Source organism: Haliotis rubra, unplaced genomic scaffold, assembly GCF_003918875.1.
Source record: "Haliotis rubra isolate DU_JTF1 unplaced genomic scaffold, ASM391887v1 Scf170, whole genome shotgun sequence".
In the NCBI taxonomy this organism is placed as follows: Eukaryota; Metazoa; Mollusca; class Gastropoda; order Lepetellida; family Haliotidae; genus Haliotis; species Haliotis rubra.
Window position 1 is genome coordinate 392,844 of NW_025765670.1, and position 18,631 is coordinate 411,474.

General features: G+C 40.1%; 1 protein-coding gene across 1 annotated transcript; it reads right to left on the reverse strand.

Moving 5' to 3' along the window:
• Window positions 1-6,157: 6,157 nt before the first annotated feature.
• LOC124272546 (homeobox protein aristaless-like 3) lies at window positions 6,158-8,102 on the reverse strand. Its single transcript, XM_046707755.1, has 4 exons — window positions 8,091-8,102; window positions 7,279-7,837; window positions 6,646-6,941; window positions 6,158-6,340 (listed from the first exon to the last, which is right to left on the reverse strand). The coding sequence occupies exons 1-4, from the start codon at window positions 8,100-8,102 to the stop codon at window positions 6,158-6,160; spliced, it is 1,050 nt and encodes a 349-aa protein (XP_046563711.1).
• Window positions 8,103-18,631: the final 10,529 nt, after the last annotated feature.

Here is an 18,631-nt window from a genome sequence, read left to right on the forward strand (position 1 = left end):
TGTTTGTGGGCGTGGATGTGTTGCTGTTCAGCGAGAATGAATGATTTTCTCCTGTTGAAATACTATATGTTTAAACATTAAATCAATTCAGAGGCTATTCAGATACGCAGCAACAGATTTGCAGAGCGAGATACAGCCACTCCAAAATTTCCCCGGGACACATTGAATTTGAAACTTGTAAGTAGAGGTTTGATTTTATTTCCACCAACCTGAGGGACTAAGTGAGATATGTGCATGCGTTGTATGACCAGGCTTTAACGTAGAAATAGGATCCTTACAAGTGCTACACCCCAAGGCACGTAATTGGTGGAATTGTTTTAAAATCAAACTTACAGGTGAGTATCGTTTATTTGTTAAGTTCCACCTGCTTATTCCGTACTTTCGGAATCCCGTGAGAGATTTGGACAAGGAATTGAGTGAGTATGGTTTATGCCGCTTAAGCAATATTCCAGCAATGCCACGAGGACACCACACCAGTGAGGAATCGAACCCGGGCATTCGGCGTGACGAGCGAACCAGGCTATCCCCACCGCCCCGTAGACAAGTTACTGGTGAGAGTGTGTTGTTAGTGGCGAGGATATGTTGATATTCAGTTAGTGGCGAGGATATGTTGATGTTCAGTTAGTGGCGAGGATATGTTGATGTTCAGTTAGTGGCGAGTGTATGTTGATGTTCAGTTAGTGGCGAGGGTATGTTGATGTTCAGTTAGTGGTGAGGATATGTTGATGTTCAGTTAGTGGCGAGGGTATGTTGATGTTCAGGTAGTAGTGAGGATATGTTGATGTTCAGGTAGTGGCGATATGTTGATGTTCAGTTAGTGGCGAGGATATGTTGATGTTCAGGTAGTGGTGAGGATATGTTGATGTTCAGTTAGTGGCGAGGATATGTTGATGTTCAGTTAGTGGTGAGGATATGTTGATGTTCAGTTAGTGGTGAGGATATGTTGATGTTCAGTTAGTGGTGAGGATATGTTGATGTTCAGGTAGTGGCGAGGATATGTTGATGTTCAGGTAGTGGTGAGGATATGTTGATGTTCAGGTAGTGGCGAGGATATGTTGATGTTCAGGTAGTGGTGAGGATATGTTGATGTTCAGGTAGTGGCGAGGATATGTTGATGTTCAGTTAGTGGCGAGGATATGTTGATGTTCAGGTAGTGGTGAGGATATGTTGATGTTCAGGTAGTGGCGAGGATATGTTGATGTTCAGGTAGTGGCGAGGATATGTTGATGTTCAGGTAGTGGTGAGGATATGTTGATATTCAGTTAGTGGCGAGGGTATGTTGATATTCAGTTAGTGGCGAGGGTATGTTGATGTTCAGTTAGTGGAGAGGATATGTTGATGTTCAGTTAATGGTGTGTTGATGTTCAGTGAGAATGAATTATTGCATCCACTGGTTACCTAGGGTGCAATCAATACTAAATATATTTAAAGATTAAATCAATTCAGATGTTATTCAGGCTGTTGAAGCTATTAGTACACCAATACAATAGGTCTGCTTGGCTAGATACAGGTGGCCCGGGATTTGTCAGTTCAACAACACTCCACCGTTTGTTTCTATTCTGCTGTAACTGGTCACAGACAAGCAGTTGACGATGCCCACGCCGTTGCTCTCATCGCCACAGAGCAAACACGAACATGATGTTTGTAACATTATTAGCTTAACAGCATGATAAACCAGTTGCAAACTAGTTGCACAAATTCCATAGGCTATGGGCTACAAGTTTACCACGAATGACATTAAGCCTTGTGGTCTTATTGACACTGACTTAATTGTCACCCTGTCTTCTTGTGGTTTTCATTCCAGACACGACACCGAGACCATTTTTGAAGATATTTTATTACAGACAGTTCATAATGTACAAATCAGATACAGGTATGGGATTTCCCCAAACATTTGCAGCACTTAATTGATCTAGTATATCATTCCAAGCCAACTCGACTCGACATTCAATGTATATTCAATATTTCAGTGAAATAAATAATAATGTATATACAAATGTACATGTAGCACTTAGTGATCATTGATAAGCTGGTATGTCACGATTCATTCAGCACATGGGAGAGGCAAACATGGACGGGTAGGGGTATCCTGGATACATGGGCATCATGGGAGCTGCAGGTACCGGGTACGGGAAAACCATCATGGGTCCGGACCCCATGTAACCATATCTGGGTGTCGATGCACCAGGAGTGTGTGATTTGCTGCGTGCACGTTTGTTCTGGAACCAGACCTACAAATAAACACAAAATGAGTAAAGGTGATATTTACAATATAGTTATATATCGATCAACAATTGTTGATATACATTAAAAACAAATATCTTTCACAAAAAATGACAGCGATTAATTGAATGATTATTATTGAAGCAAATGATAAAAAAACAGACACTTGTGGTTTGTAGCACTCTTTTACTATTTTAGTCTATTCTACAGATGATGGCGACGATATATGATACATAGGGGGGGGGGGGGGCTAAGTTTTCTTTAAATGACATGCATGCATTATATTTTATTCAAGATTATGTTATCCGGCTTACCTTGATCTTCTTGACGGGAATATCCAGTTTCAGTGACAATTCCTCAAATACTTCATAGTCGGGATATTTGCATTCAGAGAAGGTCTTCTCCATGGCCCTGACTTGTTTCTGGGTGTAGAAGGTGCGCCCGCCAGGAGCTCGCATCCTCTGGGGGACTACAGGGCTGATCTCTGGGGATGGGATACTGGGATTGGACCTGGTGGGACTCGGTGCCGGACTAGGATCACTGAACACACCACTGGAAGCTTGACTGGACGCAGGGCTAGGACTGCGATGTGAACTTATGTTGTCCTCGACTGAAAGTACATTTAGTAATATGAGATTATAGGATGATATAAGAGGTGACTAACGGGATCGGGTGGTTAGGCTCGCCGACTTGGTTGACACATGTCATCGTATCCGAACTGATATATAGATACGAATAAGGTTCTTGAGAGGCATATAGAAGTTGGAATTATAAGACAAAATATTACGAATGTCAACTTCTTCTTTATACATATAGATCGATTATCATGTTGACAGGCAACTTACAGGCAGCCAGCTGGAATATTGCCGAGTGTGGCTTTAAACAAACAAGTGTGAACGTTTATAATACGCTAAAAAATATATGCGTGGCTGAAATACCTTTGTTGTAATATTCTTGCATACGGTGCGCTTCAACGACAGAGGATGCCATGGTTTGTGGGACAGATGGCATCTGTGGCATAATATGCTGAAAGACTGAAGGCTGGTACGACATGTATCCTGGGTAGACAGATGGGTACATCCCTGGTGTGGGCATGGGGTAGAAGGCATGGGGAGGCATTAATCCATACGGGTAGCTTGGCACTGAGGGTGGTGGGTACTCGCTGATAAGAGGTGTACAAACAGTTTTTGCTTCTTGTTGGGTGGTAGTCTCGATGGCGTCGCTGGTTTTTGGTGAGTCGCAGGAAGTATCAGCTCGTGCGGAGTTGTCCTCTGTTTCATCGAATGCGACATGAAGTGCATCTGTGCCACTGTCGTCTGAGCTTATATTATCGTCGGTCTTCTCCTTTTTGATGATGTCGATGACGTTGTAGTGAGAGACGTGTTTCTCTGGTGTCATGCACTCTTTTTTGATTGGGCGCTGTGTGGAAGCTGGACCCGAACACCCATCATCAGGAAAGAGACATCTTGCTGACTTGGAAGCTGGTTCGGAGGTAAACTGCAACAAAAAGAGACAGATATAAATAAGTGTTAGATATAAAATGGTTGGTACAGTTGATAAGGAACGTCGAAGTAGATATTTTGAACATTTTGAAAACATTTTAAATTTTGACTGCATGCTAAATCGCCAACGATAACAGAAATGTAATACAGCGCCGTGAGCATATTTGTGTGGATTGCTGCTTTACACTAGCTGCCTTATTATTTAATAATTTATTTCAATTATCTGTAGCGCTTATTCGGCAGACTCACCTTGTTGTCCATATTTGATTTTGAGGTAACGATCCTTCTCACTAACAACTCGTGGGGTATAATTAATTTCGAGGTTACGATCCTTGCAAAACAGACACTGATGTAAGAGCAGGTGATTCGCAGTGGAATGTGAGGATAAGAGGTCCCGTCCCTCAGTTTATACCCACCTCCAAACACATCAACTAAAACAACTGATGTACAGAGGTAAGGTAATCAGCGTTGATTGCATCAGGGCCTTTGTCAGGAGATAATCTCTGTGAAAATCATCTCATTGCTGTCAGTTAATCCCGTAATCTGTCACTCAAGTAGATAGATGTTCGGCTTGGAATTAGAAAAGGTGTCATTTCGATTGCTCGGGATGCGATCTTGTAAAAACACCTTAAAACAACAATTCAAGAGCTCATGAACAACAGTGGATGTACCTTGATTAATCACCTATCACTTCAAAGAAACCTTGATTGGATTTGCGTTGTTGTCTGTTCAGTTTGAACGATGTGTGACACTGAGTTAGACTCAATAAGAAGTTTTACTCAGAATGACAGTAGAGGTACACAATGAAAACAACCTGTTTAGGCTTCCTTTGAAGGTTGCAACATATTCGTCACGCGTTTTAGGCTTCCCTAAAGAAAATAGGCAGTAGATCTTATTCATAAGTTACATCAATGTATATGGCAATGATTGTGTTGTGTTTAAAACGATCTTTATGAATATAAAGAGGTTAAATATTCTGAATTGTTAAGAGCCAAATTACTTTTTGACACTCATGCCAAACGGCTGTGAATCTCATGAATGGTTATACGCCAATTTCTCATGAAGAAACGCCAATTCTCCAATGTGCATGATTATACTTTTAAAGCGAACAATCGTTACAATTCGCAATTTGTAATACTGTTAGTCCCACAACGGTTCAATTTACGAATATGACATATGTAATGTTCGATAATATTAACATAAAGCACAAGACTGCTTCGTCGTAGAAGTCGTGGCTACAGTCAGTGTGCGTTTATTTTCGTTTCGTACTTGATTTAAACATTATATTTCCAATGAAAGGAACCGAATTGGTTAGCAAGCATAAGCTTATATCAATACCGCTCCGGGATACAATGGAAGAGTAAACATGTCATGATGAATGTACAATGTGAATGATATTGAAATGTTGCCAAAACGAGAAATAATGCCAATCATTGTTAACCAGTATATGTCATATCAACAAATTACTTGGGATCAAATCGTACTGTAATCTGTAATGGAGCAGACGACGTTATGGATAACAACTTCTTGTTATCACTTCTTGATAACGGTGTAAGAATCAACATCGAAAAGTCGTTCTATGCAATAATAAAAAGCTGTTATCTACAAATCGACACACCAGCTTCTAGGATACTTTTATTCCGGACAGGTAAACACACAAATTGCCGTTATAAGTGTAGAGCTCTGAAAAACGTCTATACTGTGGGGGAACATGAAGTGTATTTTATTATAATTTTTTTTATTTCCATTTTTTTTAAAAATCTTACATGAAGTTTATGCAATATTGACTTTTAAACTACCACCTAATGTCCACAAAATGGGTGGTAAAAGTATTGAAACTTTGCTGAAACTATTGGATTAACATAGTCGATGTGTCTTCACTTTACATCGTGTGTGAGCATAAATATATATGAAAACAAGCAACAGGTTAGTTAAATGAACAATAGTAGCGCCTTACTGGCTTCATATAATATAAAATTCGCGTAAAGTCATTTCCGACCTAGCCTCCTAAACGTCGACAAATGTCAACGGACTGTGGTAATATAAGTACCCCCTCGTAAGAAATAGCGAAAAGTAACAACAAAATAATGATCGTTAACTTTATATTAGGGTGTCCAAACCATCAGAGTTGGTCTGTCGATTGACACTGACTTAATTGTCACCCTTTTTTCATGTGGTTTTCATTCCAGACACGACACCGAGACCATTTTTGAAGATATTTTATTACAGACAGTTCATAATATACAAATCAGATACAGGTATGGGATTTCCCCAACATTTGCAGCACTTAATTGATCTAGTATATCATTCCAAGCCAACTCGACTCGACATTCAATGTATATTCAATATTTCAGTGAAATAAATAATAATGTATATACAAATGTACATGTAGCACTTAGTGATCATTGATAAGCTGGTATGTCACGATTCATTCAGCACATGGGAGAGGCAAACATGGACGGGTAGGGGTATCCTGGATACATGGGCATCATGGGAGCTGCAGGTACCGGGTACGGGAAAGCCATCATGGGTCCGGACCCCATGTAACCATATCTGGGTGTCGATGCACCAGGAGTGTGTGATTTGCTGCGTGCACGTTTGTTCTGGAACCAGACCTACAAATAAACACAAAATGAGTAAAGGTGATATTTACAATATAGTTATATATCGATCAACTATATGTTGATATACATTAAACACAAATATCTTTCACAAAAAATGACAGCGATTAATTGGATGATCATTATTGAAGCAAATGATAAAAACTCAGACACTTGTGGTTTGTAATACACTTATACTATTTTAGTCTATTCTACAGATGATGGCGACGATATATGATACATGGGTGGGGGGGACTAAGCTTTTCTTTAACTGACATACATGCATTATTTTTTGTTCAAGATTATGTTATCCGACTTACCTTGATCTTCTTGACGGGAATATCCAGTTTCAGTGACAATTCCTCAAATACTTCATAGTCGGGATATTTGCATTCAGAGAAGGTCTTCTCCATGGCCCTGACTTGTTTCTGGGTGTAGAACGTGCGCCCGCCAGGAGCTCGCATCCTCTGAGGGACTACAGGGCTGATCTCTGGGGATGGGATACTGGGATTGGACCTGGTGGGACTCGGTACCGGACTAGGATCACTGTACACACCACTGGAAGCCTGACTGGACGCAGGGCTAGGACTGCGATGTGAACTGATGTTGTCCTCGACTGAAAGTACATTTAGTAATATGAGATTATAGGATGATATAAGAGGCGACTAACGGGATCGGGTGGTTAGGCTCGCCGACTTGGTTGACACATGTCATCGTATCCGAACTGTTATATAGATACGAATAAGGTTCTTGAGAGGCATATAGAAGTTGGTATTAACTATATAAGACAAAATATTACGAATGTCAACTTCTTCTTTATACATATAGATCGATTATCATGTTGTTGATCACTAACTTACAGGCAGCCAGTTGGAATATTGCTGAGTGTGGCTTTAAACAAACAAGTGTGAACGTTTATAATACGCTAAAAAATATATGCATGGCTGAAATACCTTTGTTGTAATATTCTTGCATACGGTGCGCCTCAACGACAGAGGATGCCATGGTTTGTGGGACAGATGGCATCTGCGGCATAATATGCTGAAAGACTGAAGGCTGGTACGGCATGTATCCTGGGTAGACAGATGGGTACATCCCTGGTGTGGGCATGGGGTAGAAGGCATGGGGAGGCATTAATCCATACGGGTAGCTTGGCACTGAGGGTGGTGGGTACTCGCTGATAAGAGGTGTACAAACAGTCTTTGCTTCTTGTTGTGTGGTAGCCTCGATGGCGTCGCTGGTTTTTGGTGAGTCGGAGGACGTATCAGCTCGTGCGGAGTTGTCCTCTGTTTCATCAAATGCAACATGAAGTGCATCTGTGCCACTGTCGTCTGAGCTTATACTCTCGTCGGTCTTCTCCTTTTTGATGATGTCGATGACGTTGTAGTGAGAGACGTGTTTCTCTGGTGTCATGCACTCTTTTTTGATTGGGCGCTGTGTGGAAGCTGGACCCGAACACCCATCTTCAGGAAAGAGACATCTTGCTGACTTGGAAGCTGGTTCGGAGGTAAACTGCAACAAAAAGAGACAGATATAAATATTGTTAGATATAAAATGGTTGGTACAGTTGATTAGGAACGTCGAAGTAGATATTTTGAAAATTTTGAAAACATTTTAAGTTTTGACTGCATGCTAAATCGCCAGCGATATCAGAAATGTAGTAAAGCGCCTCGAGCATATTTGTGTGGATTGCTGCTTTACACTAGCTGCCTTATTATTTTATAATTTATTTCAATTATCTGTAGCGCTTATACGGCAGACTCACCTTGTTGTCCATATTTGATTTTGAGGTAACGATCCTTCTCACTCACAAACTGGTGGGGTATAATTAATTTCGAGGTTACGATCCTTCCAGAACAGACACTGATGTAAGAGCGGGTGATTCGCAGTGGAATGTGAGGATCAGAGGTCCCGTCCCTCAATTTATACCCACCTCCAAACACATCAACTAAAACAACTGATGTACAGAGGTAAGGTAATCAGCGTTGATTGCATCAGGGCCTTTGTCAGGAGATAATCTCTGTGAGACCATTTCATTGCTGTCAGTTAATCCCGTAATCTGTCACTCAAGTAGATAGATGTTCGGCTTGGAATTAGGAAAGGTGTCATTTTGGTTGCTCGGGATGCGATCTTGTAAAAACACCTTAAAACAACAATTCAAGAGCGCATGAATAACAGTGGATGTATCTTGATTAATCGCCTATCACTTCAAAGAAACCTTGATTGGATTTGCGTTGTTGTCTGTTCAGTTTGAACGATGTGTGACACTGAGTTAGACTCAATAAGAAGTTTTACTCAGAATGACAGTAGAGGTATACAATGAAAACAACCTGTTTAGGCTTCCTTTGAAGGTTTTAACATATTCGTCACGCGTTTTAGGCTTCCCTAAAGAAAATAGGCAGTAGATCTTATTCATAAGTTACATCAATGTATATGGCAATGATTGTGTTGTGTTTAAGACGATCTTTATGAATATAAAGAGGTTAAATATTCTGAATTGTTAAGAGCCAAATTACTTTTTGACACTCATGCCAAACGGCTGTGAATCTCATGAATGGTTATACAAAGAAACGCCAATTCTCCAATGTGCATGATTATACTTTTCAAGTGAACAATCGTTACAATTCGCAATTTGTAATACTGTTAGACCCACAACGGTTCAATTTACGAATATGACATATGTAATGTTCGATAATATTAACATAAAGCACAAGACTGCTTCGTCGTAGAAGTCGTGGCTACAGTCAGTGCGCGTTTATTTTCGTTTCTTACTTGATTTAAACATTATATTTCCAATGAAAGGAACCGAATTGGTTAGCAAGCATAAGCTTATATCAATACCGCTCCGGGATACAATGGAAGAGTAAACATGTCATGATGAATGTACAATGTGAATGATGTGAAATGTTGCCAAAACGAGAAATAATGCCAATCATTGTTAACCAGTATATGTCATATCAACAAATTACTTGGGATCAAATCGTACTGTAATCTGTAATGGAGCAGACGACGTTGTGGATAACAACTTCTGGTTATCACTTCTTGATAACGGTGTAAGAATCTACATCGAAAGGTCGCTCTATGCAATAATAAAAAGCTGTTATCTACAAAGTTGTATGCTTCCTTATCGACACACCAGCTTCTAGGATGCCGATCAAACAATTACTTTTATTCTGGACAGGCAAACACACAAAATTACCGTTATAAGTATAGCTCTGAAAAACGTCTATACTGTTGGGGAACTTGAAATACATGAAGTTTATTTTATTATATATGTTTATTTCCATTATTTTTGAATTTTGGTTTACACGAAGTTTATGCAATATTGACTTTTAAACTACCACCTAATGTCCACAAAATTAATGGATGGTAAAAGTATTGAAACTTTGCTGAAACTATTGGATTAACAAAGAGTTGATGTGTCTTCACTTTACATCGTGTGTGAGTATAAGCATAAATATATATGAAAACAAGCAACAGGCTAGTTAAATGAACAATAGTAGCGCCTTACTGGCTTCATATAATATAAAATTCGCGTAATGTCATTTCCGCCCTAGCCTTCTAAACGTCGACAAATGTCACCGGACTCTCCAATACCGGATGTGGCAATATAAGTACCCCCTCGTAAGAAATAGCGAAAAGTAACAACAAAATAATGATCGTTTGTTAAACAACTTTATATTAGGGTGTCCAAAATTATGAGACAAACCATCAGAGTTGGTCTGTCGATTTTATGTGACTGTGCAAAATTTGGTTTTGTTGCAATTATTATACTTTGTGTTATAGTTTGGCATGAAATGCATGTGGACCCGGGTTTTTTAAATATCTCTTCATCCAATGATCCAATCGATCTCAAACTGTGCAAGTGGATGTTTTGTCAGACAACCTAATCACATTGTAAATCACCGATTTTATGCATTTGTATTAAAGAATCTGTCTATGTAACTGTCAACAAAATAAACAGCAGAACGCAGGCGGCTTGCAGAGGGAGGGAGCCAATGACCTGTAACAGCGGCAGTGTTGGGTCATAAAGGTCAACGTTCGTCAATGTAGGTCAGCTATGCACGTGACAGGTATGAAGAGGTGTCACAGGTCGTGAATAGGGTAAGGTGGGTGCCAACTGTTAACCATCATACGGAGTTTGTTTCTCTGAGTTGTTCAACATTAACCACAAAACCCATTAGTGAGAAATATTCTGTAGGTTAAAATCTTTAAATTTGTAATGTGAATGTCATATTTTGTTTATGCAGTACCTAAGTGGAAATGCATTGAAAGAACACAGAAAGTATATTTACACTAAATCATTAATCGGACCACCTATGGTTAGAACTCAACAACTGTTAAAGCCCCGTTCCCACGGACACAAGCACATACAATCATGCACACTCATTGAAGACAAGATAGAATGAAGACAAAAGTGTTATGTTTTGATGTCGTTCACATTCCAAATTAAGCAATGCATTTCTAATAGCTTTAAGCATATACATGTAGATAGTTAATATTTATATTTTCATGATAATGTTATGTGAAATGAGTGTTTCATGTTACACTATAAGTCGTTGGAATTAGTCAGTGCTGTCATTGTTAAAAGAAGTTATATTTCTTTGACCATATCTGGCTGGATACTATTATTATCTGTAAATAAAATAACAGAATTAAACTTCATCAAGTTCACTCCATTCTTCCACAGAGGAGTCATCAGTGTCCAGACGAATGGCAACTGGATTAACTGTTTGCTCCTTCCAGTCATCTTTGAGCCAGTACTCTTTTTCCACCTTCTTGACAATGTGTCAATGTCACATATAGCAGTGTTAACAATGTGCTTGACATCATTCAACTTGAATGATTGATTTTTCCGGGCCACTGTACTTTTAAGGTCTCCCCAGATAAGTTTGATTGGGTTGAGATCACAGTGGTACGGTGGTAATCTCAAGACGTTATGGCCGTGTTGGCGTAGGATGTTGTCAATGTTATATGTGGGTGGAGGTTTGTTAGGTTTAATCAAAGAGCACAACTGTGGTTTAGTGGCCTTAATTGAAAATTGTATATTGTTATTTGTTAGCCATTGCTGCATATCTGACTTCTTTGTATTGGAAGCTGGGCACCTATTGTTTGGATCTCGAACACTGTGATAGGGAGCATTGTCCATGACAACAAGACTTTTGTAAGGCAGAGCTGGCAACAATTGTTCCTCAACATACTGTGTGAAAACCGTTGAGTTCATTTCTGTATGACAGTCCCTACCATCTGTGCTCTTTGACCGAAATACCAGATCACACCCAGGTAGGAATCCACGGTGGGAACCAGCATGAAGAACGATTAAACGTTCACCTTTGCCTGTTGGTATTTTCCTACCATCACTGGGATCAGTGGGTAGCCACTGTCTGGCAGCAGTATGGTTTGCATTGACCCAGGTCTCATCCAGATATATGGGTTCGAACCCATCCTCCCTTGCCTGCCTAATTTCTCTCAGATAGTTACACCTTATTTTCACAATATCAGATCTCTCACACATTGCAAGTTTCTGGTTTGCTACCTTCTTGTACTTGTATCCAAATTTGAGCAGTAGTTTGCTACTGTTGTGATCCTCTGCAAGGATGTGTTTTGACTTTCTTGTGGACAGGTGTTCATTTCTAGCAAATAGCCGGCGAATGACATCTCTGATGACCCTGATGTCAAAAGAATCTGACTTTGGATGCCTACCTTTTTGTACAAGGTTTTGTTTATTGGTTGTTGGTTTATTTTTCACAATTTTTAGCAGATGTTCTTTTTCATGCCAAGAGCAAAAGTTGTACGTTTCATGCAATCCGACACCTTCTAAATCGGTTTGCTACGTTTGCTCTCTTTTTAAAAAAAATTCAACACATTTCTAATTAAACGTTTAGCATCATCTGAATAAGCTTTCGTGATGACAGCTAGAAGTAGTCAATGTGAATGATCCAAACGGTCTATCACTGTGCAGTGCACAGGTAACTATCATGAACTGCACGTGCAGTTTATACCTTTATGACCCAACACTGCCGCTGTTACAGGTCATTGGCTCCCTCCCTCTGCAAGCCGTCTGCGTTCTGCTGTTTATTTTGTTGACAGTTACATAGACAGATTCTTCAATACAAATGCATAAAATCGGTGATTTACAATGTGATTAGGTTGTCTGACAAAACATCCACTTGCACAGTTTGAGATCGATTGGGTCATTGGATGAAGAGATATTTACAAAAAGCCGGGTCCACATGCATTTCATGCCAAACTATAGTGAGCAATTCATCGGTCTCAAATGAAATCCAAAAGACTGTAACACAAAATATTTTCTTGGAGCCATGGTTTAACAATATGAAACGTCCATAAAATATACCCAGTTTTGTTTTTCCAATCATTTTTGTTTATGCAGTCGTTGTGTGAACAGTGTACATGGATGGACGATTTTTAACTATGTATTAACATCTGTATGTTGTAACGGAAAGGTATTCAAATAAACCAATATGGCTTGTGTACCAAACCGCATTCACTTCGTGAATGTACCCGTGAAAATCCGAGTTTGATTAGCTCTTCAGCTTGTAAAAGGCGACTAACGGGATTGGGTGGTCAGACTCGCTGACTTGGTTGACACATGTCATCGGTTCCCAAATGCGTAGATCTATGTCGATGTTGTTGATCACTAGATTGTCTGGTCCAGATTCGATTTTTTACAGACCGCCACCTTTTAGATGGAATATTGCTGAGTGTGGCGTTAAACAACCAACCAACTTCGTCAATAAATATACAGAACAATTATTATTCAACATGGCTTTATTTCATATCCGAAACAAACTTTTGAAAATATCGGTACTGTAACCATTTTTCGAAGAGTATGATGTGTATAAGTCATTCATTTTGCCCGGTTTTTTGTATAACACGTGTCATATCTGGGATAATTGTACAAAAGAACAAGCACTTGTGCTTGAAACATTAAGTTTATACGCAATTAGAACTTAGAACTGGGCTGTCTGTGGTACAAGCCACGTGAAACTTAATATTCCGAAACAAATATCACCTCGACCTTATAGTAGAATAAGGTTTAACAGTATTCCAGTTACATCGCATCGTGTCAACGTAATGCTGATGAAAAGGGATACAATGTCAGACATTTGCCACTTTGTGAAATCCACGAGTAAGTGAGCGAGTATAGTTTTACGCCGCTTTTTGCAATATTCCAGCAATATCGCGGCGGGGGACACCGGAAACGGGCTTCTCACTTTGTACGCATGTGGGGAATCGAACCCGGGTCTTCATCGTGACGAGCGGACGCTTTACCCACTAGGCTACGCGACCCTGAAACCCACGAGCACTGGTATGGGGCTGCCAAACCTAGAAACCGGGACTGGAATCCACAAACACAGTTTTCCAGAGTAATAAGTTGACAAGCATTTTTGTAATCTTGGAGACATGTTTTACTTCATTTTTTCGGACCAAGCTTATTGCCTGGTAGACTAACTAACATCTAGTGTCTGAAATGAACATATTTTACAGAAAAAACGGTTTATAAATTATTATCATAAAATAAAATGAAAATTCTCCCGGAGACTTTCATCATTTCCTGAAACTGTAGCAATTTAGACTTGCCACATATTCTAGATTTGCATGGCCTTTCTAGGATGTGTTTGTTTCAGACTAATTGCCTGCAGCTGGTTGTTTAAATATGGTCTTATTCAGATTACATACAGGATATGTATGCAAAACTCCGAATCAGATACCCGTGAAGGTCCGGGTTAGAATATTGATCTTCAGTAACCCATGGCGTTAAACAACAAACAAACACCAATATATCAATGTACTGTTATTTTAGTCAGCTAAGTCCGGATTAAAAAGCATTGTTATCATTGCAAGTTGATTGTTGGGACGTAATTGAGAGAGTCCGGATTATAAAGCAAACTTTAATAATAAATTAAGAACAATTTTGCCAGGACTCAGAGAGTAGCCCGGATTATGGAGGAAACCGGATTAAACAGAGTCCGGATTTGACAGATTCCACTGTTTATATACAAACAAACATCAGTACATCAGTGCATATATATGTATATACAATACATATAAACAATTCAATGAATAAGGTACGGCAAGAACAAGGTGTCGGATAAGGTGTTTAAACACGTGTCAACACTACATACATTATCGATGTAGAGTATTCTGACAGGTTATGATATACAACACAAGTACATTCTCAATCGGTATGTTTGATAAATCATTGTTTTTCAACACGAACATTGCATGATTGTTACAACATGTACAAGAGTGAGTGAATATAGTTTTACGCCGCTTTCACCAATATTCCAGCAATATCAAGGGGGGAGGAGGACACCAGCAATGAACTTTATACATTGTACCTGTTTAGGGAATCGAATCTGGGTCTTCGCCGTGACGATTGCTTTCTTAACAAGAACGTGCTGTGATTGGTTATGGCACTGGACCAACATTCTAGCAACTCCGAGGGGTGGGGGTGTGTTGGGTGGGAGTGTGAGCACAGTAAATGAGCTACACACATTGTACCCATGTGGGGAATCGAACCAGGGTTTTCGCCGTGATGCTCTAACGTTCATCCCTTTGCTTGGATTGCTGTACAATTTTACCTTAGGTATTTCTATTACCTACCACACCAAATCCATGCTTTTGAAAATGGGACCTGTAGAGATCTCACTCACTTTTTTCGATCACAACCTAATACACAGTTCTTTTCTAACATATAATCAATGTATATATACAACGTTATTCTATCAGAAAATATATCAATATTTTAGTGTGTGTTTTATGTTAGCAGTGGTGACACGTCACAAAACAGGGACAACATAAGTTTAAAAAAACAAAGCGGCGCTATTCACATTCCACACCGTTTGCCACAATCAATTTTTGAATTGTCTTCAAATCATTTTAATCCCTTATGTTGAACACGTATCACAGTCCACAATTTGAATAGAATCTGTGACAGGAACGCGTCATATTTGCGATAACGTGATCCCTAATTTCCAGATATCGATTTTTGTAAATGTCACCACTGTGTGCCTTCTATGAATTATGGAATGTGCTTTGAGAGATAATCGAAGCTGATTGTTATCTGGCGTTAACATTATCTGGTAAGAGCTGAGGAGTGCAATACGTATTTCATTTACTTCCTCAAGTACAAAATCTCTGTTTTGAATTGGTATTCCATTACACTTGCTCAAGTTCAAACGTTCTGTTTTTAGTGTCCAAAAGAGATATAACGGTTTATACTGGCAAAACCCTTAACAGAATCTCAGCTCGATGGTGAGCATTGTTATATTTCTAATCCAAGTGTACATAGTTCGTGCTCGATGTTTCCTTCAATTCCCATGGGGTCGACTTGTGTTCCTTTCTGTGGTTGACAGTAAACATTGTTGTACAAGGTGAGGCTGACAATAAATGTCTTTACCACCCAGAAGACTTCTCTCCAACTTCCATTTGGCCGCCAATGTCTTCCGAGAAGACAAATGCTGTGAGTTTATGTTCCATGTAGCTTGTCTCAGAGACCGCTGGCTACTACTTCTACTGGTAGTGAGTGAGTGAGTTTGGTTGTACGCCGCTTTTAACAATATTCCAGCAATATCACGGCGGGGGACACCAGAATACTATTGCTGGTAACTGTTACTGTTTTGTGGGCACCAGAGGTAGCTGTTACTACTTTGTGGGTACCAATGGCAACTGTTACTACTTCGCGGGCACCATTGGCAACTGTTATTACTTCGCGGGCACCATTGGTATCTGTTACTAATGTGCGGTCACCATTTGCGACTGTTATTCCTTCGCGAGCACCACTTGCAGCTGCTACTACTTCGCGGGCACCGTTGGCAGCTGTTACTACTTTGTGGGCACCAAAGGCATCTGTTACTACTTCGATGGGACCATTGGCAACTGTTACTACTTCGCGGGCCATTGGCAAATGTTACTACTTCGCTGGCACTAATGGCAACTGTTTCTACTAATGGCAACTGTTTGGCAACTGCTACTACGTCACGGGCACCATGGGCAACTACCGTTGTTAATAATACTACATCGCGGGCACTGTGTCTGTTTGACGCCGCTAACTATATGACTCGTATATAAAAAGATTCAAAGAAATAATATTTAGAGCTTTCGATATTTGTAGATCTTACCGATGCTCAAAATATGTTTAACATTTAATCCCAGGAACCAACATAACCTTACCTGGATTCATATTGGAGAAAGACACAAACGGCCGGATCTTCAAGGGTGTATTTTATCTGGAAATGGTCATTATTTATGGTAACCCTGAGAGCAAAGCCAGACTTAAACCTTCTTTAGCAGACTATATTAATGTCCCAAAGCTAACGGATGTGTATACCCCGATATTGTGTCTAGGATGCACCATGTTGTGAATATGGTACGTTTGTACAAAAGAATACTCAGTCTTGACTCTCCCCAGAAACAATTCCATTTGGGTTAAAAGAAAATATTAGCTGTGAAAATTATATGAACCATCACTGAATATCATTGATGACACGTGTTCCTGAAAAAGATAAGCATGGTCTGCCCTATCTGTGGCCCCAGCCATTCACAAAATTTGCCTAAACATGGACGGATTTCATACCTGACGCAGCACAGCAGTGTGCCTGTCATGCGACGGCGGCCTATAAACTAACCAGACAATCAAGTGATTGAAGGACAAGAATATCCAATCAGATAATTTTACATTACGACTGCTGTCTACGAGTACTGAGGTTCCGATGCTTACAAGTAGTGAGTGAGTTAGTTTTACGTCACATTTAGCAATAGTCCAGCAATATCACGTCGGGGGACACCAGAAAAGGGCTTCACATATTGTACCCATGTGGGGAATCGAACCCGGGTCGTCGGCGTGACGAGCGAACACCTTAACCACTAGGCTACCCCATAGCCACGAGTTTAACTGTTAAGGCATGATGGGTATATATATGTTTTTCTTTGTAAGTAAAAAAACGTTTGGGAAATCGTTCTTATTTTATGTGAAAACCAATTACAGCTATTCAAGCGAATTAAATGGCCACCAGAGAATGCTTGTATGTGAACTGCAACAAATATCTCGTGCTTCTTCACAGATCTCAATTTCAAAAACTCATCATTGTATTCCCATGCTATTGAACGTTTAGATCACAGTGCGTTTGGTTTTATGAAATGCAGATGAATTTATTAGATCATAGAAAGAACGCAATACTATGATGGATTTACTGTTTATAGAGGGAGGTAAATGCTCCCATTCCCTCAGGGTCTGCGATTCAACACGTATATTGAAAGTAAACTCTAATAGGCAAACTATTTGCAAGAATACATACAAACATATACAATACTTCGTTACCATATACAAGGAACCATTGTTGTCATGTCAGCTAATATATCCGCGCTACAGACAAGGTACAGTACATTTTAATGGATGTACGTTCATTGATTCTTCACGGGACTATACCCATTGTGAATTGTATTCCCTCGATGTGTAATAAAACATTCTGACATTAGTTAATCCGGACGACATTAGCTACTGGTGCCATTCTCGTGTAATCCTCGTGGCTACAGGAAGGGAGTGTGGTGGCCTAGTGGTTAAAGCGTTCGCTCGTCACGCCGACCACCCTTGGTTCGATTCCTCACTTGGGTACAATGTGTGAAGCCCATTTCTGGTGTCCCCCGCCGTGATATTGCTGGAATATTGCTAAAAGTGTCGAAAAACCAAACTCACTCACTCACTCGTGACTACGTAGTGATACAATGGAAACGCAGGTGTATAACACACATGTGATATACTGAACAGAACACATAGGGAATATGGTACTTAGGACACATTCATGGCGCCAAGTATATAACATGGACACGTTGATGGTACTAAGTATGTGACACATGACACATATGCGTTATACTACACACAATATACAGTACATATGTGATATAGGCGCTCACATATAATATAATACAACTGACACATTGGGGTACATCACTGCACAAGACCGCCTCCGTGGTGTAGTGGTTAGAGCGTCTGCCCGGAGAGCGGAAGGTCGTGGGTTCGATCCCCGACCGCGTCATACCACACGACGTTAAAATATGGTACTTGTTGGTCCCTGCCTGGCGCTAGACGTTAATGGGTACAACAAGGACTGGTCGGCTCGGAGTCAGTATAATGTGTCTGAGTGGGGTATTCATGCTTCACTGCGGCATGGTATCTCAGTGGGCTAGCACTATAAAACCAGCTTAAGTCTGGACTAGTACAAGCAGCCGCACATACACATACACACGCATGCACGTCGTCATATGAGCGAAATATTCTCAAGT

What these genes read in the sequence shown, in the direction of transcription:
- LOC124272546 (XM_046707755.1), bottom strand. An exon ending in GCAAGAATATTACAACAAAG is followed by an intron (nt 6,942 to 7,278) that starts GTATTTCAGCCA and finishes ATGTACTTTCAG; the next exon opens with TCGAGGACAACATCAGTTCA. An exon ending in TTCCCGTCAAGAAGATCAAG is followed by an intron (nt 6,341 to 6,645) that starts GTAAGTCGGATA and finishes GTTTATTTGTAG; the next exon opens with GTCTGGTTCCAGAACAAACG.